The sequence below is a fragment of the Drosophila innubila genome (assembly GCF_004354385.1).
Source record: "Drosophila innubila isolate TH190305 chromosome 3R unlocalized genomic scaffold, UK_Dinn_1.0 2_E_3R, whole genome shotgun sequence".
In the NCBI taxonomy this organism is placed as follows: Eukaryota; Metazoa; Arthropoda; class Insecta; order Diptera; family Drosophilidae; genus Drosophila; species Drosophila innubila.
The window spans coordinates 25,580,371-25,606,038 of NW_022995380.1; the positions used below are offsets into that span (position 1 = coordinate 25,580,371).

Below are 25,668 nucleotides of genomic sequence, written 5' to 3' on the forward strand. Positions count from 1 at the left end.
ATTAGGACGTGTTGCCAACTTGCCGTTAGACAACACACACACAAAAACAACAACTGCAACAACCTCAATCGGGTCTTAAGGTTCTTCCAATGGCCTCCATTGCGCAACTAGCCAGAGACGCAGATAGAGATAGACATAGATGGAGAGAGGGAGATAGAGGCATCTCTCTATGCTTTGCTACAGTCAATTGAAATTCTACGCATTCCGACAAACAACAAACAAATACACACACAGAGTACACACACTCACACACACACACACACACGCACACATATACACATGTGCTTATATATATATATATTTATATAGACAAATGCATATATAGAATTCTCAATTGCTTTCGCATCATTACGTCTGCGAACAATTTATTTTTATAAAAGCGAAACGAAGCGACGTCGCTGCCGCTGCCGCTGTTGAAGTTGCCGTCGACGCCGCATTTTCATTTTCCCGCTTTTCACGCTGGCAACAAGCGGCAGCAGCAGCAGCAGCAACAACAACAATGATCACGTTTGAAAAGTGCAGGAAAATTGAAGAAAAATACTGAGGCATGAAAGCAGCGTAAAGAAATCAAATAAATTTTATTGTATAAAAGCGCAGCAAATGCAACAACAACAACCACATCTTCTACAACATCAACAATCTGCAGCAAAAACAATCAACGAGCCTGCCACGCTGTAAATAGTTTACAGTTGTGTTGCTGTTGTTGTTGTTGTTGTTGTGGCATTGCCTTTGCGGTTGCACACACTTTTCCTTTGCGCTGCAATCGATCGCAAAATTTTTTTTTAGTTTTATTGTAAACAATTTGGCTGGCGGCTGGCGGCCACAACACGATCATCATCATCCTCATCATCATTATCATCATCAGCTAGCTAAATGGGTGTTGAGTGCAAAGTGTTTGTCTTTGTCCCCCCCTCAATCACTCCTCTCCACCTCCACGCAACCCAAATCCACCCCACAGACCCCAATTGCAAGCAACATGGCGTTGTGAGCGATATTTCGAATATTTTGACCCTGTAGCTAACAAGTACGAAGGGTATTTAAGTTTTTTAACATCAAAAAGTGCTTTAAAATCAAAAGCAGAGTATCAGACACCGTAAGGTATATATATTCTTAAGCCGCATGAACAAGCTTGTCGATACAGCCATGTCCTTCTTTCTGCCACCTGGATCTCAGAGACTGTATGAGGTAGAGTCATTAAACTTGGTATGTAGGTTCTTAAATATCCTTTCTTTGTGTTACAAATTTTTCCATCTCCCTCAAATCGTTAAATCGTATTATAAGCACAATTTAAAAACTATAGATTTGAGTCATTTTAGCCTCATAATAAAAAAAGTGGTTCCTTTGTATTTTTTCTTTTAAATTTCATCACGGTTAGATAAACTCCATAATTTTTAAAGAAAACATATTAAATAGCGTATGCAGAAAGAAAGAAGAAGAGAGAGCAACGTGCAGGATTCCATGAGTTTTTTAAAGAGTAAGTACAGGATCACTCAGAATAGAGTCAACTCGACTATAGCCTTTCCTACTAGCTAAGTTCTCGATCTGTCGATTGTCGGTGTTAAATGCTCAATAATTTTCCTGCGGCACATATATTTCTTGAATTTTCTCATTTTTGCCGTCTTTGTGTTTTGTTTTTGAGCGACGATCGTTTACCAAATTGCATTGTGTCTCTCTATAGAGTCGAAAATCGAAGTGACTTTACGGACACAGCGGGAGATGTTGAGTTTCTGAATGCAGAATGCATCTTTTGCTGCTCGAATGCTTCTTGGGGTTTTTCAGATTTAATTTTATGTCTGTTGTATGTTTCATGTGGCCTTGTGCACAACAACAACAACAACAACAAGAGAACAACGACAACTGCGAGGATGTTGAAGTTTTTGGGGCGCACTAAAAATAAATATAAATGAAAATAAAAATACAAAATACAAAATAAAAATAATAAAAAAAAAGGCGAAATACAAGTAAAGCTTTAGAGCCAAGTGAAAGAAAGAAGCAGGCTCTGTGAAGAAATCATACAAAGACTCAGGGCCAAAAACTTTTTGATTTTCATAATTTTTGCGTTGACCACAAAAAAGCAACAACAACAGCAACAACAACAACACCGACCACCACGAACGCTTCATGTTAACGACTTTGGGTCTGATCGCAGCTACAGCAACAACAAAAGCCTCAGCCTCAGTCCCTATAGCAACCCACACCTTCATACCATCCCAACCCATCCCATACCATCCCATCGTCATCTCTCTCTCTACATTGTCTGCCGGCATCATCGTTTCCTTAACGTAAAAGCTTCATTTTCGTTACCTTTGCGCAGTGATACCGAAAAGCAAAATAACATCGAAATGAAATGAGACTTTGTCTGGGCCTTGTTCCAGATGCTTGTTGCCATTGCCGTTGCCCAGGTTCAAGCCCTGGAATCTGGCAACGGCAACGGCAACGTCGACTGCACCAAATGAGTTTTTGTGCCCGGCCTCTGATGATTTTTGAATTGATTTGTGTTGTTAAATATTAAATTCTTATAAGTCATTTGCACTCGGTCTCTGACTTTGGGTTCGAGTCTGAGTCTGAATCTGAACCTGAGTCGGAGCTGGAGTCAGGGGCTTGCTGTGGTTTTGTGTGGCTCCAAATGACAGACAAGACAGCGATTGCTGTGACTGTTACTACGACTTCCAATGCTGCCCCGCCCAAACCCGATCGCCCGATCGCCCGTCTGCCCACATATATCATTTACACTCAGAGACTGGGAGACACAGATTCTCGACCCGCGCACAGCGGTCGGTCGTCCAAAAATGGCAACGGACCAGCAACGTCCAGAGTGTTCAGCTTGTCTTTGTTGTATTTATGAATACGTATACGTATATATATATATATATATATCGTAAGGGGTGGGGAGATTTCTGGGGGTGTGGGGCCGAAGATGCCGCTGTGTGGCGCGCAAATAACAAAATTATATTTTCAAGGTGTTCTTTTGCACATTTTTTTAAATTTTAATTAACGTCGTTGCTGTTGTTGCTGCTTAAAATTGCAATTCGCATTCACAGCACAGCTGAATGATAAAAAAAAAGCAAAAAAAAACAAAACACAAAAAATACAGAGAGAAGTGAAAAAAAAAATCATAATAAATGTTTAACAAAAGTTAATAAGCTTTTCGCTTTTGCTTGATTTCATATGTATGAAGCTGTATTTTATTGTCGTTTTATGGCGTTTTATTAATTTCTTTAATGGCTGCACTGCAACCAGTTAGTGACAGGGCAGAAGGGGTGAAGAATGGAGGAAGAGAGGGAGGTAGGGGGCAAAGGTGTGTCGAGTGGCGAGTTTAAAATGAATCGGAATTGTGGAATTGAATGTGTGTGGCAATGATAAGGCACTTTAGCTCGTGTCTCCACTGATTGCCATGAAATGCGTGTCTCTGTGTGTGTGTTTGTGTGTGTGTGTGTGTGAAGACTTAAGATTTAAAGCCGCAACTTTAAGTCAACTTCAAGTTAATTAAACTAGTGATTACTTGAAGCATCTCACAGTTAAGTACACTTGAAGAAATGACAAACTTGTTTTCAATAGTCGAAACACTTGCTGACAAATCTGTTATTATCGCCAACTTTAAGCCATGTCCACTGCAATTGAAAGAGATTTTGTTGTTGCCTGTATTTTTTAAACTTTCTGCATCGCATTCTTGCATCCTTCGTCAAACTTTCACGCCAAATGAGAAGAAGCAGAAGAAGCAGAAGAAAGAAAGAAAGATACATTCAATAAACACTCACGCAGTGCCCAAATGGACTTTAAACAAGTGCCATGAAGTAAAGAAATTTATATGAAAGCTTCAAGTAAGTCTCCCATTGCCATGTTCCTCCCCTCAGTCTGTGCGTCCCCTTGCCCCCCAGCAATCGAAGAGAACCCCACAACAAGCGTCTGCAGTTGCATTCATTACAAGCGAGGCAAAGGTTAACATGCAACGAACGGCAACAGCAACAGCAACGGCAACAGCAACAACTGCTAAAAAGCTTAAATTTCACAACACGCTCGACAACAACAACAACAGCAACAGCAAGAGTATCGACAACAACAGCAACATGCTGCAAAGAGGCACAGCATCAACGACAGCAAAAAGTGCGACGTTGTTGTTGCTGTTGTTGCTGCTGCTGTTGTTGTCGTCTCGAACGACGTCTCTCAACTTTTGCGTTTGAGCATTTAAGTGCCAATTAATAACAATTTTTATGAACCGAAGAAATAGTTGACAACACGGCATGGCATGGCCGCCAGTTGCAGACGCGTTTGCCGAGTGATGCGCTGATGTTGCATGCAACTAGCAACATGCAACAGCAACAGCAACAACATATGAGCGACTGAGACTGAGACAGGCATGACAAACTAATTTGAAAGCCCATAATATTGTGCAGTTTATGAACAATTATTATATAAGTTTTATTAACCAGTCAAACGAACCCAGCAGCTCTTTAATTAATTTGTGATTTTTCTGCATCAGCATTGCCATCAGCATTAGTCGCAATTTATGCCGGCTTATTGACAGCCCAGACATCTCAGCTGCCAATAAGTGTGTATGCAAAACAGTCAAGAGGGGAGGGGGAGGGAGGCAGGAAAGCGGCAAGAGCTGACTTTGAAACATTTGGCGACATTAATATGATTTAATGCGTTAATTAGCACCAAGCAGCAACTGACTAAGGGTGCAAACACCACAGCAACAACAACACAATACACACACACACACTGACACACACACACACACACACACAGACACAGAGCGAGCAACATAAACAAGCGCAACTTGAGAGCATCTGAGGCGTCGCGCTTAAAACCCCAAAAAGTATGCTACGCGTATTCCCAAAATCCCTGAAGCGGATTAGTATGAAGCAAGGACGCTGTGGCATGGAATGTGGCAAAGAGGGTGCGCTCTGCCTGGTGCCTGGTGCCAACTGGTTGGCTTTTTGCCTGTCTCCCTGTCTCCCATTTCCCTCTCCCTCACTCTTTCTTTGTCGCCCTGTGTGCATTGCGTAATTGACGTCAATTTTGTTTTCGCACCGCGCATACCAAAGCAGAGACTCCCCCACCCCAAAGCAAGAGAAGCAAGGGGAAGAAAACAAGCCAAGGCTGAGCCTTGGAAATCCAATACGACACAGAAAAATAATTTGCCAAATATAGAAAATTGTGTCGCCCGCCTATGGAATACTTCAAATTGTAATGGCTGGAGCGCAATAAACAGGAGCTACGACAATGTGAGCTACGACCAGGGCTGAGTACGAGTGCTAAGAGGGGTAGGGGGCTATAAGGTACACATAAGAGGGTGGCATCATATTTCATTTATTAGCAGGCAAAGGAGGTTCGACAAGCATTTTTATTTATGCCCATAATGCAGGGCATATGCAGACAAGGGAAGCAAGTAAAGGGCAGGGGATGAAGATGGGGGGGGCAAGCACGTGGAAGTCGCCCAAATGGGAATTGCCTGCCAAGGAAGGAATTGCCTGAGCTCAGCCTGAGCCAACAAAACTGAAAGTAAAGTGCGTCAAAGTAAAGTGGCTTAGAGATTTATGCGGTATTTGGCAGGCGTTTGCCTAATAGAATTCTATCAGGCTAAGGGAGAGGGACATGTTGCCAAAATGTGTCAATATGGTCAGGTCTCGAGTTGCTAATGAATAGCATAAGCATTTTTATGGTAATTAAAAAACTAATCCTCAAGCTTAAAACTTGTTTAAACACGTTGCGAAACAGGCAAGTAATAAAAATTCGCATAAACTCATGAGAAATGAAATAAAATCTCATATGCAATGAAAATTAAGAACGTTGTCTAAAAATAGCAGAGTTAAAAAAATTTAAGGAACGCAAACTTAGTAAGCCCGAAATCAGAAATCCCAAATTGGGATATTTTTTTATACAAAACTATTTTTTCTTCTACAAAGTGCTATGAACTAAAAAATTATTTATTTTGTATAATTATATTTAAATATAAAGTGTTTTTTTTAAGCAATTTGACTGCAGATATTGTTAAAAATATGTTTTGGAAAAGAGATCTGAAAGGCTTTCAACGAGAAACTAATTTATTTTTGACCAAAATCATCTATAGTTTCTGCCAAGAAGAATTCCTAGTATGAGTATATATATATATTTTTTTTTGCCTTGGACACGGCACGTGCGCTATTAAATATGCAATAAATTATTTTTGCTAGTTTTTCCGTTGGCATTGCTAAGCTGCCTGCAAATTATAGAAAATCCCAACGCGCAATCCCCCCTTTGAGAGTCCAAAAAGGCCCAGACAATGGGGCCGAGAGGAGTGATGGAGAGTGAAGAAGGGAAAAGGGAATGAGAGAAAAGTCAATGTAAGCAATAAGCTGGAACACCATTATCTAATGCTCGGCGCGCCATTGAGGCATAAAGACCCCAATGTGCAGGAAAAACTCACTCCAAATTCCATAAGACCAAGTCCAATGCCAATCTGCTCGGCAATCCGAGGCCCATAAGCGGCAAATAGTGCGCAGGAAATAAAGCACAAAAAGGCAATAAAAATTGCCAAACAGGCAGGCTGTCGGCCTGGCTAAGAGTCGTTGGGAATGGGCAAACTTTTGGCTGACTATTTTGTAGATGTTGGCCGCACTGCTTCCGGGCCAATAGAAATGCCAGCACAACAAACAAAGCGACCCCACACACACACACACACACACACACATGTGTAATACATATATATGTATTGGGGGGTTGGGGGTGGAGATCTCTCTGTGTCTCTGGTTGCTCTAATGGCCAGCAGACAGACACTGAGACGTCGCCAGCAGCGGATTTAAGTGCAAGTGATTTATGTGGTCTATCAAGAAGAGTGGGGACTAAGTGTCTCCTTCTCTCTCTATGTGTGTGTGTGTGTGTGAGTGTACAGGACAAACGAAAATTAGCTGATGTAGACATAAATGCGCCAAATTGCAAATGGCAAACGGGTTCTGGCCACTAGCAAAATCAATCAAAAGTCGAATGTCGAATGCCAAATGTCGAACATCGACTTGCATTAAATATTAAAAACACACACAACTTGAAGGAAATTCAATTACTAAGCAGGGCCCTTTGATATTTAACCCTTTTTGGGGAGCAAACGCTTTTAGTTTTGTAGACCTGCATGGTTAGGTTTGTAGTTCCCGTTTAGTCGGATTAAATTACAATTTACAAGTGGCCAATACAAGCTAAGCGGGCTTAAGTGCTACCGATTTCGACTCCAATGCCGATGATTGAACCCTTTCCCTTTGTGGTCGCGACCTAACCCTCTTGCGTGCCAGTGCATCGATGATAATTGAAAGGCCCTTCAAATGCTTAATGGTATAGGGTATAGGGTATAGGGTATATGGGGGCAACAGGCTGCGGGGGAGTGAGTCACTTGGCTGGCTAATCGTGTTTGAAACAAGCTTAAATTGTCCTTTTGATATTTGAGTTGACTTCAATTGCATTTGCGGTGCAAAGTGCAGCTCGGCAGCTCGGCAGCTTTGGTAATTAACGGTAATTGTGCTGGCACACTCGAACTAACACACTAACCTGGCCAACGCCCCACAGTATGGCTTCCCTCTGGGGGCCAAGAAGAATGTTGCCGATGATCGGCTAATGTGCGCTAAGCGCTCTCGCCTGCATTTGCCTAATGACCAAGCGGACTTTGTATAATTTGTAAGCTTTTAAACCGATTTGCAGCTTAGTTCCAGGGCAGTGTTCAAATATTTCTTAAAGCAAAATATACAAAAAAAAAAAACCCACAAAAACTGCGTGTTTTCAGTGGAAAAAATGTAGAGGCAAGACAAAGACGCGGTAGAGACTCTGACTGCGATTCCCATTGAGATTGAGATTGAGACTCTGTGGCTCAGATGCTTTAAGCTATTTTGGGTGTCTTGTTGCTCTTTTTTTGCGGCATTTTTACGGCATAAATTTCCATTGAATTTGGCAAAAAAAAATACTCTAAAAACGATATAAACGAAGCACATTGATACTTTGTGGCTAAGCCAAAAGGTTGACACAATCAGGTAGATATTGAGCATATAGAAAGACTTATAAGTTTATATATAGAAATGTATAAATGGGTACTCGCTACAGCAACAACAACAACAACGACCTCAAAGCTGACCATCCAGCTCGCAAATCGCGTTCTTTTGAAGCGGCGGCGGCGGCTGCCGTTTGATGCAACACTTGACTTGGGCCATAGATGGAACACATATAAAAAAAATATAAAAAAATAAAAAATAACTACATACATATATGTACGAAACGACAACCAAAAAATTCATTAAGATTTCATTATTTGCCAAGCATTTGTTTTTGTTATTTTGTTTCGTTTTGTGATTGAATTTTATGGATTGAATTCCAGGAAAGACAAAACAAATGCATGCGGGTCTTCATTAATATGTGAAACAACTATGAATGAAAATTAGTAAACGCAATGGAATTGACTGAAGATCAGACTAGAAAGTGAGCTAGACAGAGTACAAAGTGTACGATTTATTAAAAGTTTAATAAGCTGTATTAGAAAACTGATTAAATTATCACTTTAATTTATTTTAAATTATACTCTGGTGATTTCATGATCCATCTTTGACTTCAATAAAAGATTAGGGAACCCCCTACTACCCTACACCCTGGGATCAATGAATGGAACCGTCACCAGCGTTGTCATCGTCACTTTGGCATGTCTTTTCACGCCAATGGGCCAAGGTATCGCATTCAACGCTTTTGGCCTTCAATACAATTCCCTCGGCGATCGAGAATCGTCAGTGCGACAAAAATTGCTGAAAGTTTTGTATTTGAACGCGACTTGAAACCCAACAGCTAACAGAACCGAAATAAAGTAAACCAAAAAAAAAAAACCAAAAAAAAAACAAAAGAAAAATAATGAAAAGAAAATAAAACAAGATCAGCCGTGCCGCATTTAAAAACTTGTCGAGCTCATTGGCAACTGCATTGAAACATTAGCAGTGATGACATTTCTGCGGTCGCTACTCTTCAACCTCCCCTCGGTCTTGGGCTTTGGGTAACCGCACCCGCCTGTCTGTGATGCGTCTGCTGCTTTTGGGCCGTTGGCTTTTTGGCTTTTTCGGTTTTTTTGGGCTTTTTGCTGTTTGCAAGAAATTCCTGACAACGCGACACTTCATACATAATAAAAGTGGATCGCCGATCGTCGATCTCCGATCTCCGATCGCCCGTTTGCCATTCGAAGCGTCGCGTCGCCTCGATCGCTGCTCGTCAAAAAAGTCGCCTTGTCGCACACACGATCCGATCCTCCGATCCGTTGCACATTGAGCTGGGGCTTAAGTATTGGACAAGCGCTCGACTCGAGACTTGAGAATGAATTTTTTTTTTTTTGTTTTTTTTTTGTGGGTTTTTGGGGTTTTAAGTTCTTGGCCAACGTCTTGGTTTGAGCCAGCACGGCGGCATTTGTAGGGCTTTCTTGGTTTATTAATTGTAGCCTTAGCCTTGGACTTGGAATTGAACAGCGGATGGGCTTTTTTTCACAAATGAATGCACAAATTTCGGACAGCCGCCTGTGGTTGAAGCCACAGACAGTATGACGCTTGGTTGGACCAACAAAAAGCCACAAGAAAGGCAGTATATATATGAAAAATCCAAGCAGCTAACTCGCAACTGAGGTGAGAGCGCAGCTAATGAGCCTGCTCGAGTAGAGAGCATCCTTTTTTTTTAATTTTGGTTGGCTCAAAGCTTGGCCAGACAAACAGACACCCAAAACCAGTTCAGTTCGGCCTTTTGACTTAATGCCTATAAAATTATAGGTTTCTCAAGTCCCAACTGGAAAATTGTGCGGGGCGTTGCTAAAGAAATTAATACACGAAGCATTTTCTTTGGCCACTTGAGGGGAAAATGCCCAACACAATAAATAAGTAAATATCAAAATGAAACAAAAAAAAAACAACGAACTGAAGTCTAAGAGGCAACACGCCTCTGGCAATCACGCAAAATGCCAAATTACATGTAGCTACCATTAACAGAACGAAATCATCTAACACGCAGAGCCAACAACTTGGCCTGGCCAACAACAATAAGAAATACAAAAAGTCATTTAAGGTGTTTTTCACATGCCGCACCCGAGTTGAGAATTCGATTCAGACCTCGCCCAGCTGCCAGCTCAATATTTGAGCACAGTGCGGAGCAGCAATTTGATCGGGGCCAAAGCCAGGTCCAATGCTCAAGTTTCAGGCGCAGCACACGCACCAAGTGCGGCCACAGATCAGGCAACAACAGCAACAATAGCAGCCAGAGTGCAGGGCTGGCAAAACAGAGCTCTGATCCTGTCGCCAGCCCTTTGGACGCCGCGCCGCCTTCCATTGCAGTTGACACTTGAGCTGTGACGGGGGCGTCATAAGCGGCTTACACGTGCCAGTTCCATTGACAAATGCCCAGGACTACTCCATAGTCCATATGGCCAACAGTTCTTATAACTAAAAAAAACTATACTGAAATGTAATACGAGCGCGCATCTCGATTTACATGCACTGATATCAGAGTGTGAGTGTGAATTGTGAATTGTGAGTCCTGCGTTGAAAGTTGAAAGGTCACAGAATTCGCGTTTGATTTGAAGCACTTAATAATTACACTTAAATAAAAAAAACTCAAGTATGCACATGAAGCCCACTGCACGGTGGCGTACTCTCTCTTCTAAGCAGTTTATAAAGCACCAATTGGGTTAAAATTTAACCCTAAGTTGGCCTTAGCATAAGACTACAGAGCGAGCTGTTAGATCCATGAGCAACTTGAGAAAATATTGCTGAAATAGAGAATCGGAATGAGCTGCCGGTACGTTTTTAAACGCTTAAAAAGCTGTCAGTGAATCGTAGTTATCTTCCAAAGGCTTCCAGGCAGATTTCCAGTTATCATCTTATCATCAGTTGGCTGGTCATCTCATCAGCAGTTGTTGGCCTAAATGCGTTGACTTAATAACTACAGCCTCAATTTTGCAAGTGAAAAAACATTCTTTGTACTTTTCAAATATACTTTTTTTTCATATATTTATTGGCTAACTCTTTAAACGTTACTCTGTAGTTGTTGTTTCTTAATTCTTTTTCATTTTTGTTTGTTTGTTTGTTTTTGTTTTTGTTTTTTTTTTTCATTTAATTATATTATTAGTATACATATAAATAATTAAAAATATTACATTAAAATGTATTCGTATATCGTATAGAAGTTGCTGCTTGTTGGTTTTTTTCTTTAATGTTTTAATTTACGTTTTTCTTTTTGATTGCGTTTTCTTCTCTGCTAAGTTTATCATGTTCATTTTCATTTTCATTTTCATTTCATGTTTCTCATTTTACAATTTTGCTAAAAACTAAATAAAATTTGTTTCGTAAAACAATAATAAAAAATGTATGCACGAAGACAAAAGAACTAAACTTTATGTATTTTTGTATATATTTTAAAAATAAAAAGCAATAAGCGTCTTAATTATTTTTAAAATATATTTACGTATATTTTTTGCATAATATTTTTATTATTATATTTACTTTTGTTATATTTTTATAAAATATCACCTAAAGCAATTACGTATTTCAGTTTCAGTTTTGTATTTTATATTTTATATTTTTTGTTTTTGTTTTTGTTTTTTTTTTAGTTTCGTTTTTACAACAATAAAAAATTTTCGCTTAATTTGCAAAACATTCAATACTCAAAACTAATTATAAGAAAATTATTAAACAAATGTGTTCAACAAAATGCAAAAGCTTGCAAAAATCATAGGAAACAATTTGTTGCAGACAAAGTACAACAGTTTTTTTTTTTTGTTTTATGTTTTTTTGTTGTTTTTTTATGTATAGTGGTAAATTTGCTGTGTTTTTTTAACTCAAAAGCAACTAAGATCAGTTGGCCACAGATTTATACTAAAATTACATTTTAATTACAGCAATTACTCACTTTTGTGAGATTTTTGTTGTTTTCATATTTAGCATTTTTATGAGACAAAGTACAACAACTATTCGTATTTTTTTCTTTTTTAAATTTATTATTATTAATTTTGTTTTTTTTTTAGTTTTGTGTGTATTTTTTTCATTATCATAAGTTGAAAAAATAGTACAAAAGCTTTGACGTATTCTCGTTTTTAGTTAGTAGGTTGTTGCCTGGTTTCTTTCACTAATCAACCTTCTGGTTTTATGGTCTACTCATAAAGTGTAAGTAAGTATACAAATGACTGCCCATATAGCTGGACTGCAACCGAGTGCAGTTCCATTAAGTACAATGTTTGGTAGTTTTTTTTTGTTTTTTGTTTTTATATTATTTTGGATTTTTATTTTTAGTATGCATTAACTGAAGAAGGTTGGTAGAATATAGCGATAGAGATAGAAGTGCCTAGAGCTGGGAAGAGTTCATCGGAAATTAGTTAAGATGGGTAAACATAGAGTTTAAGTTAAGCTTAGCATACATACTAATACGTAGCCTTCCGTTACGGATACTAAGAACTATATAACGTACATTTAGTTAGACCGCTATAGTATACATAGAGTTGGGGGACCCAAACGCATCTACCATCAACAAAACTAGTTGCAATTGCAGCTGATCTACATTGGGTCTGTTGTGTTTGGGTTTGGGTTTGGGTCTAGTCTAGTTGTAAGTATGTTTGGGATAGTAAGGGATTATCTTATTCCATCTCATTCATCTTAACTGCTGTTTTGAGCACCAAAAGCTGCGCTGTTGCTACGTATTTTTATATCTTGTTATTAATTATTAATTACATTTATTTATAATAATAGTATCGTGTTTAGCATTTTACGTATTCACTTGTATAGTTAAAAATTTTTCTTAGTAAATGCTTAAAGTTGTTTTATTTTTTTTTTTTTTTTATTTAATTTTTGTTTTTTTCTTGATCTTCTCATAACCTAAACAGTATCCCGTTCATTACGTATATTAAGTTAAGTTTCGCACGGATTCTAGCTCATTTAAAATGTCATCGTATATGCGCGTTTCAATTCTCAATTAATTAAATTAACTTTAATCTGTATTTTTTGTTTTTGTTTTTTAGTTTTAAGATTTGTAATAAACAATAATAGAAAAACATATGTTTTACTTTATGTTTTATTCGTATACTTTGCATTTGAACTCAGGTTGATTTTTTTATGCTTATGTATCTTTTCATTTACGTATATGAGTTGCACTTGGTTCTCGATTCTCCTTAAGAACGTGTCGAAATAAGAATGATAAAAATAATGAAAAAAAAAAAACTAGTTAAATAAAAGTCTAACAAGAAAGGGATATAAATTTGTTTTGTTTTTTATTTATTTTTTTTTTGTTTTTGGCAAGTTCTTTCAGTGTTGTAAAACACATTGAAAAAGGACGTATTGAAAAATCGTATACTCGTTTGCTAAAGTGAAGAATGAATTGAAAAGCTAAACAAAATGAGAATAAACTTTTCGTTTTTCCTTGTAACATTTCTTTTCATTTTTGAATGTTTTTTTTTTTCTTTCTTTTTTTGTTGTCAACTTGTAAGCAGCCTAGGCTTGATTCGTACATCTACATGCTAAAGGTATATTTTATTTTTATAGAGTTTATATATATATAGAAGAACTTTGCTCTGCGCGTATTCTGATCGAGTTTGTGTACAGTTTTCCTTTTTTCCTTTAGTTCTGGGCTACTGATGCGACACGCCCACCCACCCACATATACACTCTCACACACATTCACATACACACATGCACACGCACACACACAGACACACGTAGCGAGTTAAAAGTCCGCTTCGTGCTTGATGCGATAACTGGCATAGGTTTCTTCCAGCGGCGCAAAGTCTTGAGAGTGGGGCTGTGTTCAAGTTCCAAATTAGAAAATTGGCACAGAGTTGTAATATAGAGAGATGGGCTTTAGATATCATATAGATCAAGTGTTGATATTGTGTGCTTGTTTGTGTCATTATCAATATCGAATTCGATATCATTCGATATCGATTTATGTCTCTGTTTCTGTATCTGTATCTATGTCTGTGTTTGGGTTGTGGAGGGGACTTATAGGCAATATTTACAAGTTTACAAACTCAAAACGATAACACATATATCGAAAGTTATCGGAAGTTATCGACGCTGGACTGTGCACCTGCAAAGTCGACGCCTTGCATATTAGACTAACTTTCATATAATTATATATGTATGTATATGTATATAGGTACATACATATATATATCGATATATGTATACATGTAGTTTCTATATAGAATTATGTGCATATGTAAATTGTTAAAATTGGTTAGTTTTGGGTTAGTAAACTTTCTTGTAATATATATATATATATATATATATACATATATGTATATATTTGTATTTTTTTGTAGTTTAAATTTTTTTTGTTTTTTGTGTGTTAAGTGAAAATAATAAAAAGTTGTTAAATGTTTTTTAATAATAATTAATAATATATTGGCGAGCTATATGGGCCTCTTGCAAAAACGAAGTACTGGAACTTTTACTTATTTTGTTTTCTTTTTTTCTTTTGCATATTTTTCAGATTTTCATAGTATTTCTTTAGTTGTTGGTACTTTTTACAAATTAAGCAAATGTTTGCGCTAATTATTGTTGCTCAGTTGCTGTATCTTTTTCTTCTTCATCTTCTTCTTATTTATCATCATCATAATCATTTAAGTAATTTACAAGTTGAATGCATTCTATTCTCATGCTCCGCTGCGAGAGCACAAAAATAAATAACATGACTTTTGTTTTGTATTACTTTTTAGTTTGTTTCTTAGTTTTTCATTATTGGAACTTAAATTTATGGCTCTCGTTTTTTTTTTACTGTACAAAAACAGACAAATTCTAACGGCCAAAGCATCAGCAGCAGCAGCAGCAGCAGCAGTTGCAGTTGCAGTAACAGCAGCAGCAATGGCAGCAGCAGCAGCAGCAACATCATCAGCATCAGGATATATTCGGTTCCGTTATTTTGGAGCCAGTGTCGCCACCTGGCGGCCGCTTGGAAGCTCGTTTGTAGTAGTAGTTGTTGCTGTTCTCGTCGTTGTCGTTGTCGCAGTTGATGTTGTTGTTGTCGTGGTTGGTATTTGAGTCGGTGTGGTATTACGTCTAGTTGTTGTTGTTTTTGTTGTCGGTGTTGTTGTTGTTGTTGTCGGTGTTGTTGTCGTTTTGGCCGCTGGCGTTGAGTCCTTGTGGTTGTTGTGGTGTTCCTGATTGTTGCTGCTGGCTGTTGTTGCCACTCTGGTGTTAATGTTGTTGTCGCTGTCGCTGTCGCTGTCACTGTCGCTGTTGTTGTTGTTGTTGCTGCTGCGGTTGCGCTCGCTAGAAATTTGCTTGATCTTTCGCTTATTATGTTTGCTTGCTTGTACTTTATATATGAATTAATTCTCTTGACTAATTTACAATGTGTGTGTGTTCTTGTTCTTGTTCATAATTACGTACAACTTCTTCTGCGTTTTTTGATTGGATTTTATTCATCAATATTTTACTGTTTTATTATTGTGATCATTGTTTTTTTTTTTTGCTTTTGTTTGCTTGTTGTAGTTTTGCAAAATGAATTAATTTTACTTAATTTCTTATGCAGTTTCGCAACATTCGTATTATTATTTTTGATTTAGTTTATTATTATTGATTCATTTAATCCCAGGGCATTGTGAGCACCCGCTTCGTTTTTGCAAGAAGGTCGTTATCGTACTACGAACATGGGTGCACCACCGCATTGTAGCTCGCCAATATAGGACCATGTGCTCCCGCGAAGGGGGTACTCACAACGTCTGGTGTACTAGCTCCATCGGTGTGCGATGTTGAATCGGCATTACTTCTTCCTTCACCATTTGCTGAACCTAATTCTGGTGGTTTGGTGGTGTCCCGTTCGTCAATCACTAAATCTATTGGCATTTTACCCTTTAAACATGAGATATATCGATGACAGAAATTATCGCATAGTTCATGCACCTGCAAAGAGAAACCCACATAATGAGAGTCATAGAGAGAGAGAAGAGAGAGAGAAAGATATTGTATGTGAGAAAGGGCGACGTCAAGGTAGATTCAACTTAAATAACTACATCTTAGAATTATCTAAAGCAATATTCAAACAGGCAACTGATAAACAATCGATAATCAATCAAATTTATTACTATATAATTGTGATATTATAAAACTACACTTATTAACTGAATATATTTGAAATTTATAAATATATTATCAGCTTTTATATTTATAGTGTTTAGCATTGTGTGTCTATCGATAGTTTTTCAGCTTGTGTTCGCTTAATCTAATCAAGCATTGCAATACGTTTCAAGTCCATAATCGGGACTTCATTAGGCATTCGGTTTCTTTATATATGACATTCAACTTGATAGACAGAGACAGCTGCAAACACTTAGCGCCATTGCATTCTTCATGCCACAAGCAACAACAACAGCAACAAGAGGAGAAAACTTGTTTTGCTCCCGCTGCAAATGGCATGCAAATTGCTTTTTATGCGTTAGCGTTAACCCAACAGCTCTGGACTTGGCTCTGAACTCCGGCCACGCAAATGGTTGATGATGGCACTCAAAAATGGCGTAGACAACGTCAGCAACAGCAGCAACAGCAGCAACAACAGCAACAGCAACATCGGCTTAGAAGGTGTACGCGCTTGCTGGCGATAAAAATGCGAAGCCGACCACATAAATATGCATAGAGAGCTGGAGATGGAGATGGTGCTGGTGTTGGCCTGGCCAAAAAGCATTGGTCAGAGAGGAAGTGCTGGCCAGCCAAGTTTAGCCGCAGGGCACACTTTTAAGCAAGCAGCAGCAGCAGCAGCAGCAGCAGCAACAGCAACAACAACAATCAGCAGCACGTGCAACATGCAGACGAACACTGGCGTCAGCAGCAGCAAACGGGCCAACAAAATGCGTTTTTAAAGCCATGTTGTTGTTGCTGGTACCAAAAACTATACATGTGTGCTTGCAGTGTGTGTGTGTGTGCCTGTGTGTATGATAAAACAAATGCGATAAGGCCAAAGTGAGTGTGAGTCAGGCGGAGCACATATGCAAATATGCAAAAAGGCTGCGCACCAAAGAGGAATGCAGCCGCCGACACGGCTAAAAAGAAATTAATTGCGCTGGGCTCGGGCAGACAGAGCAACGGCAGCAACAGCAGCAACAACAAACAGGGTGCTCCATTTAAACGAACAGGCATTTAATTTACGAAAAAGTGCGCGTTGCTTATGCAAATTGCTTGTTGTTGTGTTTCTTGCAACGGCTGCAACGCGGCTCTCGATTTCTTTATTTTTTTTTTTTTTTTTTTGTTACCTCTTTTTTTTTTGGCATACGAAAGCTGCAACGGCTAAAAGCCTGGCTACCTATTAACTTGTTGCCCAAACTTGCCAAACTTGTTTGCAGGCTGACGGTGTTGTTGCTGCTGCCAAAGATGATGACGATGCTGATGCTGCTGCTGCTGCTGCTGCTGCCTGTGTTCAATGTTATTGTCACCAAAAATATGACGTTGATAAAAAGTGGCAGCAACTGGTTTATGGCAGGACTCAAATTTGTCGTTGTCGGTTGCTGATAACAGCACCAGCAGCAACGGCAGCAGCACCAGCAGCAACATGTTGCTGGTATGTATAGCTGTCAAAGTTGCCATAACAATGCACATAAAGCGCGCAATTAGCACGCCAGCAACATGTTGCAGGCAACTACTGCACGCAACAACAACAACAACAACAGCAGCAGCAGCAGCAACAGCAACAACAAGGCATAAATACTTACTAAATTGATATGTTTATGCGGCTTTATGCTCAGTCGCCTGTCTCGGGACATGGGACACGGCCCTTTGTGGCACGTTGTTGTTGTTGTTGCTGCTGCTGTTGCAGCGATGCTTGGACTCTGATAATTTTTGATTAATTTGTCAGCGTTGTGTGTGACATTTAAACAGCTCATTGCGATATTTATGACTGGCTGCTGCTGTGACTGTGGCCATGTTGCTGTTGCACATTGGGTGGGCACAGCAGCAACACACTGGCAACTACAAATAACAGCGGCAGCAGCAGCAGCAGCACAGAGGGCGTTGCTTGTTGTAAGCTTTGTAAATGTTACAGTCATTTGTACATCCTGTTGAACAAAACTTTTCACAGTCCCCCTTTCCCGTTTCCCCTTTCCATACCCCTTGTCCATTCTCATTCCCGTTCACGTCACATTTTACAGCTTCCTCTTGCAACATGATAGCATCGCAATGCGTCCGGGCACACACTTTTCATTCCCTCTTGGATTGCAACTATGCCTTTGCATTTTCCTCGTTCTCTCGCTCTAATCTCATGCAAATCGCTCCAATCTGCGCAGTGGTAATTTTCGATTTCCGTTCAGAGATAGCGTTAAATGTTCTATACAAAGATGACGACTAGACCAGCTCTAACTGAGATTCACACGAAAGCGACCGTTCCACCGATCGACCGACTGACACAGCCGCCAGTTCCTCAATTCCTCAATTCCCCAGTTCCAGAACCCACTAACTATTTCTGTCACTGTCGGCAACAAGTTTTATTTGTTTTTTTATTTGTATTTTTTTTTGCATTTTGTTTAACAAGCGTGCCGCAAAAAATGTACAACACTGCTGACATTTAAATGAAATGTAATTAAGAAAAGAAAAAAAAAATACAACAACAGCTATGAGAGCAACGGCAACCGACAAACACTTCAAACTAAATCTAAGCTGCTGACAACAAAACAAATTAATATAAATGCAAAAAATGCAAATCAAAAAAAAATAATAATAATAGAAAAAATTAACATTCATAGAATGTAAGCGAGTTGAATATTGCATACGCTACAAGTGAAACGCAGCCTGTAAAACGTTTACGAATGTAGTTCAACAAGACATAATGAAATCGATTAGTCTTGATAGAATAAACAGATTCTTTAGAAACAATATAAAAAGACATTTTCATTAGCTTTTAATTGTGATCAGCCGGTAAATCGTTTAAGAATGAAAATAATTGTGGGTTGCCAGTAAAACGTTTACGAATGCACAATAAAGAGGAATTGCAAAAACTTTCACTCTCGAACGTGTAAAGTGAGAAAGAGATTAACTTAAATTAAGACATTATATGTTGAATGCTTTTAGCCATTCTTAGACTAATGCTCACTCATTTACAATGCCCACGAATGGAACCCACACACATCTGGCTTTCCATCAAATCTCGGCTCAATCTTTCAGTGTATTTTTTGCTTAGCCAAAAAAAAAAAAAAAAAAAAAGAATAAGGTAAGAAAAAACTAAATACAAAATACAGCTGTTGGTTGTCGTCTGGTGTTGTAGCACCAAACTGGCCAAGCCATCAAAACAAGGCCCCCAATTCGGTGTTGGCTGTGGTAGTAGTGGTAGTAGTAGTGCCCCCATGCCGTTCCCGATCCCGATGCTGATGACGCTGATGCCGGTACCGGTACCGGTACAGCCGCCAAGCTGTGACTGCTTACCCCCTGCCGGGTTATCCGAGTGTGTGTGTGTGTGTGTGTGTGTGTGTGCAACTGACCCAACGTGTGTTGCTGTCCGTCAGTCTATCCATCTGTCCCACTGTGGCACTGTCTCACTGTCTGTTTGTCAATTGCAATGCGCCGTCGTCGTCGTTGAGTGTTTTCTGTTTTTTTTTTTATTTTTTTTTTTTTTTTTTTTGCATGTGACTCTGTGACGAGAATTGTCCGTGCTGGATGGGAACTGAGAACTGAGGACTGTGGACTGGGCACTTGGGGCTGGCAAACCAGTTTTGACAGACACAAGTCTTGAAACGTCTTTTTAACTGATTCTGTGTGTTGTTTTTAGCAGCAGCAACAAATATCTACAGATACAGATATACGTACATATAGATACAGATACATATACACAATGTATATAGCTGCTTTTTGCCAGTCAGCCCGCACATTTTATTTAAGTATTAATTTTTTTTTTTATATATTCTTTTTTTTATTTATTTTATACACCGAAAATCGACCGTTGCATTTTGTTGGCTGCATATAAATGAATTGTATATCTCTTTTTTCGAACAAGTTGCTACAGTTCTTTGTACCGATTGCTGTTGTTGTCGTCGTTGCTGTTGTTGTTGCTGTTGCCAATTGTTGGTTCGTGTGTGTCGCAAGCTGTGTGAGTGACAAATGACAAAACAAAAACCTGTCGTGGGCTGTGTGTGATGTTGATAAAGATCTCGTTCGACTACGAGAGTACGCGTACTCAACGTTGTTGTTATACAGGGTGCCGCTTGCAACAAATTGCACCAGCTGGCTACCTGACTGACTGACTGACGGACTGACTGACAGATTGACAGACTGACTCACTGACTGACTGACTTACTGACTGACTAACTGACTGACTAACTGACTGATCAACTGACTGACTGACTGATCAACTGACTGACTGACTGACTGATCAACTGACTGACTGACTGACTGAGTCGGCCTGACTTACTGCACTACTTTCAATAGAAAGTGTCTGTTGCTGCTGTTGGTAATTAACATTGGTCAACACTAATTGCACATTGATTGACTTTTGTTGTATCTGTGACTGTTGTCATTAGCCCAATAGCAGCGTGCCAGTTACCCGACAATCCCCACAATAAATGACTTTGGGGGGCTACAACAAATACAACATATATTTATCCAGGCCTCAAGTTAACTTGACCAAAATGCGGCTCAGCTTCGTATTCTCTTAACGTTTGCCATGCGTTGTTCTTTTTGTTGTTTTTCTTTATTTTCTTATAATGTTTTGCATAATTTCTTACTTAAGACTTAATTGAAAAAGAGAGAAGAAAACAAAATACAAAAAAAAAAAAAAAAAAAACATACTTTGACAACGAGTTTAGCTCAAAAGCCCGGCTCAGCTTCGTTTTGGGCTTCGGTTTCAGTTTCGGTCGACGCTCCACGCTTCGCTGCGCATTTGCCTAATTAATTTTCTCGGCAGCAGATACAGTGGGCAGGGGAAGGGGGTGGGGCAGGGCATTAATTACGACCACGTTGAGGAACAACTTCCATTAGGACAGACACACACACGCACTCAAACTCAAGCTCTTGCATATTATTTGAAATTAAAACAAATTAGGCAACCTGTAATTTTCCCATTTAGAGTATAAAGTGTCCAATAATAAAGTAGGTGTTGCTTGTTGCTGCATTCCCGAAAATTATTTATGTTCAACGGGGGTTAGTTCTATGGATTCTATGGATGGCAAGGAGTGGGGGGTGTATCCACACCTCATGAATTAACAACAAAGCAGCGCCGCAAATGAATGCGTTGCATTGTTCACTGGACGCTCTGATGCAAATATATTTGTATAATGCAACAGCAACAACGGTCTGTAAGTATTTTGGACAAACACCTGCTCAGACAGACAGACAGACAGACAGACAGACAGACCCCCTCCCCACTCGTTTAAATATTTGTCCCTCTGCTGCATTCGTTGTATATCTTGGTTTGTGTAAATGCTTTGTCACATCCTGTCGAGCCGCATTTTCTGAACTTATCTATATCTGGAGCTATGCAAGCAGTTTTCATGTTACAATTTTGATTGGCAATTAATGCACGTTTTGGCCACAACCAGCTGCAGTTGGCCCCAAACTTGTTGCCGTGCTTTAATTTAGACATTTGCAAAACAGAGATATGACTGCATGCTGTGTGTGTGTCTCTCGGTCTGTCTCCGATTGCAGCAGGCCAACAAGCTCAATAAAATGTCAACATTAATGTTACCAATTGAAAAGCGCGACAGTTTGTTATACCCAGTAAACCGATGATACCTTGCATAGAGTATGCAAGACTAACAGAGTAAAACAACAATTTAATTGCCAAGTTGATCAGTTTAGTTTGAAAAAACAGTTTAAAAAAGGACTTTTCATTTTTACAGCATATCTGTTAGCCGGAACGACAGCACATTCAGTATTTTGTTGCATTTGATTTATGGATTTAATGGGTGGTCGTTTGGGGTGGTGATAAATGTCTGTTGCTTGGATAGCAGTTAATTGCAGACTTTAGTCAGGGAGCAGAAGAAGAAAGATCGCGAGTTGTCTAGAGATAATTTAATGCCTAAGCTTTTTCTTTTTTTAAAATAAATTATTAAGACGTATTGCAATGCTTTTCTTTATGTTTAATATTTATGCTTAATTTTAAACTAAATATGGTAATCATATAAATTGAGGTTTACTTACTTTTTCTAATTCTAAAAGGTGAAACCGAAGCACTTGTATTGCTTGCACCATCTGCAAAGAGAAACAGAGAAAGAGAGAGGGATAGAAAGAGAGAGAGAAAACATGAGTTATGCATATCACAAATAATAATAAAATTCATAGCCATAAAGAGTGCTTTCAAACAAATCGTTTGACGCCCCGGAACCACTCACATACACACACACACATGCATGAAGCGCCAACTGTTAGGGTGACCAGATGCTAATTAAAACGTCAGCTTGACATTTGACATTTTTACGATGCTGCTAACTGCTGTGGCCCCGTTGTTGTTGTTGTTGTTGCTGCTGCTGTTGGTGCAACAACAACAACACCAATAACGGCCGGCAAAAACTTTGAAGAATTTCATTTAATGCCAAAGCCGCGTCCAACTGAACCGCATAGTAAAATAATAACATAGAGAAAACATGCTATAAACATTTTTATAGCACCAACAACCATATATGTATGTACCCTGTATGTGTGTCCAACACTAGTCTTTTTTTTTTTTGGTTTTCATCTACTGCTTCTTATTTTTAAGTAAGTGTTACTAAATGCACTTTTAAATGTTCAAACATGAACAGAGTGTAGTGTATAGGGGGCAGAAGGGGCTGGGGGGGGTTACCCGATAGGGAACTCAGTCCACCACAGAGTTGTGGCATGCCAAAATGATTTATGGCCAAAGTACGCAGGCGCACACGGCCATGGCCAGAGCACAAAGCCGATCAGGCAACCACAGCAACAGCAACAACAACAAGAGGTCCGGGTGCCTGTCTGTTGGGGCCAAGTCGGGCTGGCACTCACTGAGTTTGTACTACAACTAATAAACTAATCTGCAAGTGCATAAAATTAGGGCCACCGCAAGAGATTTCTCTGCTGCAGCTGCTGCTGTTGCTGGCGACTAATACGCCATAAAACCAGCGACATTAAACGGGCAACCAGCAACAGGCAACAGGCTGGCAGCAAGTCAGTCTCCTCAGTGTGAGTGAGTGACACATTTACGACTGAGAAGAAACTGAGGCTGTCTCGCAGTCGCAATTAAAATTAGTTTTGCCCCTTAATCTCTTTATATGCAACTGCAACAGCAGCAGCAACAACAGCAACAACAGCAGCAGCAACAGTTGACGCGATTTGTGCAGCCCAATTGCATGGCTCGTTTTGCACTTTTTGCACGCAGCATTTCCGTCTTGATTTACATGGAATTCTGCTGGACAGAATCAGAGACAGCAGCAACTGACATGACTCATGTCAAGATCAACTGGCAAAAAATAATAAAAGATCTTTAAGTTGAAATAAATATTGAGCAACTTTGATCAGCAATCATGATTACTACTTTTAGCATTCAGCAGGAAATTTGCAACAATAAAAAAATCTAATTATTGGTATCGTTAAAATATTTAGTGCAATTGTTAATAGTGATTGCTTTTTACCAATAGCTAATATGGATTTTTTTAAAGCAATTTTTAAATTTTTTGTAGGCAGCAACTGCTGATTACTGTTCTAAAAGTTTGTATTGAAGTTCTTTAGTCTTGTAGACCAACAGATATTATATTTTATACCGTATCTCTACAAGTATATTTCGAATCATTAGATATCTCAATGCATACTTTTAATTGATTATATTTTATATTGTCTCTTAATGCTCTACAAGTATATTTCGAATAATACTGATCTTTCATTAATGCTGAATTAGATATCTCAATGCATACTTTTAATTTATGCTACACTTGCTGCAGCAGCTGATCTTCATTATGATTTTTTTATTGTCTTATAACAACGGCAACATGATGATGATCGCCGTCAAGGTTGCCTTGATGGCATTTGCCTTTGCCTTGGGGTCTGCTGACTCTGCTGACTGCCCAGAATCTGAATGCTGAATGCATTTAACTAAGCCACGACGCACGACGCCAACTTTATTGTGGCTGTTGCTGCTGCTGTTGCTGTTGTTGCGGCAACTGTTGCTGCCGTCGTTGTGTTTTGCACACCCAAAGGCTGCCCATTTAGAGAGTGCAAAAATGTCATATGCATCATTAAATCGTTCTGCTTCATATTGTAGTCGACGTTGAGTCGTTGTGGCTTGTCTCCCCATCAGCAACATCAGCAACATCATCATCATCATCTTGATCATCATCCCTTCCTCAACACGTTTTGAATTCCCTTTTCGCCATTGCCATCACATGCAAAAATCAAAATGCGTGCGAGAAGAAAAAGTATGGCAACGCTGTCCAATAAAATGACTAAACAACTTAGTCCCACTGCTGCCTAGTGGATCGCATTGTGGATCGCATTGTGGATGTCGACGCAAAGTGAACAAACAAATGCTCATAAATTGCTTTTGGCTGCTGCTAAATTTACTGTGATTTATTCTAAATAAAAGAAAATTATTCAATTGTTGTCATTGTTTTGGGTCAAGGTGATCGGACAGCTACACACACACCCCCACACACCCACACACACACATATTTATACACTCTGTTAGGCCATGATCTTTGTGCATGTTGCTGGCAACATTGTTGCTAGTCGCATTTTGTTTACTTACCAGTGAATCGACTTCGGGATCTGCGGTATAGTAGGGTTTCTGTGATCTTATCTGCAATGAGAGAGGGAGATGGCATGAGTATGAGAGAGAAATATATATATATGTATATTGTATACTAGTTTCAAATCGTTGCAAATATGCATAAGAAGTGGCAGCAGCTGCTGCTGTTGCTGCTGTTGTTGCTGTTGCAGCTTTGTTGCTGCTGTGCTGAATCTTGACGAACGCAGGCAGGTGGTAACTGCAACATCGAGCCACTCCGTGACTAGGTCGACAGTGTTTTCAGTTGTCTGTCGTCTGTCGTCTGTTGTGTCTGTGTCGTCGCAGTTTTATGATGGCAACTCACAGTCCAAGCGATAAGCGATATAAACCAGCAGCAGCAGCAACAACAGCAGCAACAGCAACAACAACTGAAGTTGGTTACCAAAACACAGCATGGGAAACACAACATTTGCGTAAAATTTGCTGTTGCTGTTGCTGTTGTTGCTCATCAGAGCAGAGGTGACTCGCTGTGACCATAAAAGCGATTCTCGTTTTTTTATTGCAAAAGGCAACAGAAATAAACCACACACTTAGATAAAAATCACAAAAGCAATATGTGGCTAGATAAAAATACAACAACAAAAATGACAAAAATGAAAAAAAAACAAAAACAAAAAAAAAATGGCCACACAGAACGCGACCGACGACCAAAATGCGACAGAAGGTCAAATAAATGCTGCGAATTATTTGATTTTATTATTGTTGCTGTTGTCGTCGTTTTGGTTGATGTTGCTGTTGTTCGTTTTGGTCGACTCTCACGGAACTAGAGACCCTGCCGCATGAGACCAGCTTGGGTTGTTCTTCAATAGATAGATAAACAACACATTAAACAGCTACACCCGCTGCGAAGTTTTATAATCATGGCAACATCAACGCAGATCTTGACTTGACCTTGTACTTGTCTTTTTGTTGCTGTTGCTAATTTTGTTGTTGTTGCCTTTGATATGCCAAAAGACCACACAGAAAATAACTGTGCAAGGCTGCACTGCAGGCGCTCTG

The 25,668-nt window shown here is 39.2% G+C and overlaps 1 protein-coding gene across 3 annotated transcripts in view; it reads right to left on the reverse strand.

Annotated features, from left to right (window-relative positions):
* The window catches only part of LOC117791662 (homeobox protein homothorax), a 121,410-nt gene that overhangs the window by 73,884 nt on the left and 21,858 nt on the right, over window positions 1–25,668 (reverse strand). For 2 of the 3 annotated variants that reach the window (XM_034631471.1, XM_034631472.1), the window contains exons 4-6: window positions 24,631–24,681; window positions 22,077–22,127; window positions 15,681–15,866 (exon numbers count right to left, since the gene is read on the reverse strand). In XM_034631471.1, the coding sequence (XP_034487362.1) occupies window positions 15,681–15,866; window positions 22,077–22,127; window positions 24,631–24,681 (288 nt within the window). Of the gene's footprint in view, window positions 1–11,998; window positions 13,762–15,680; window positions 15,867–22,076; window positions 22,128–24,630; window positions 24,682–25,668 lie in introns of those variants that run through there. The other variant, XM_034631473.1, reaches the window with a different exon arrangement.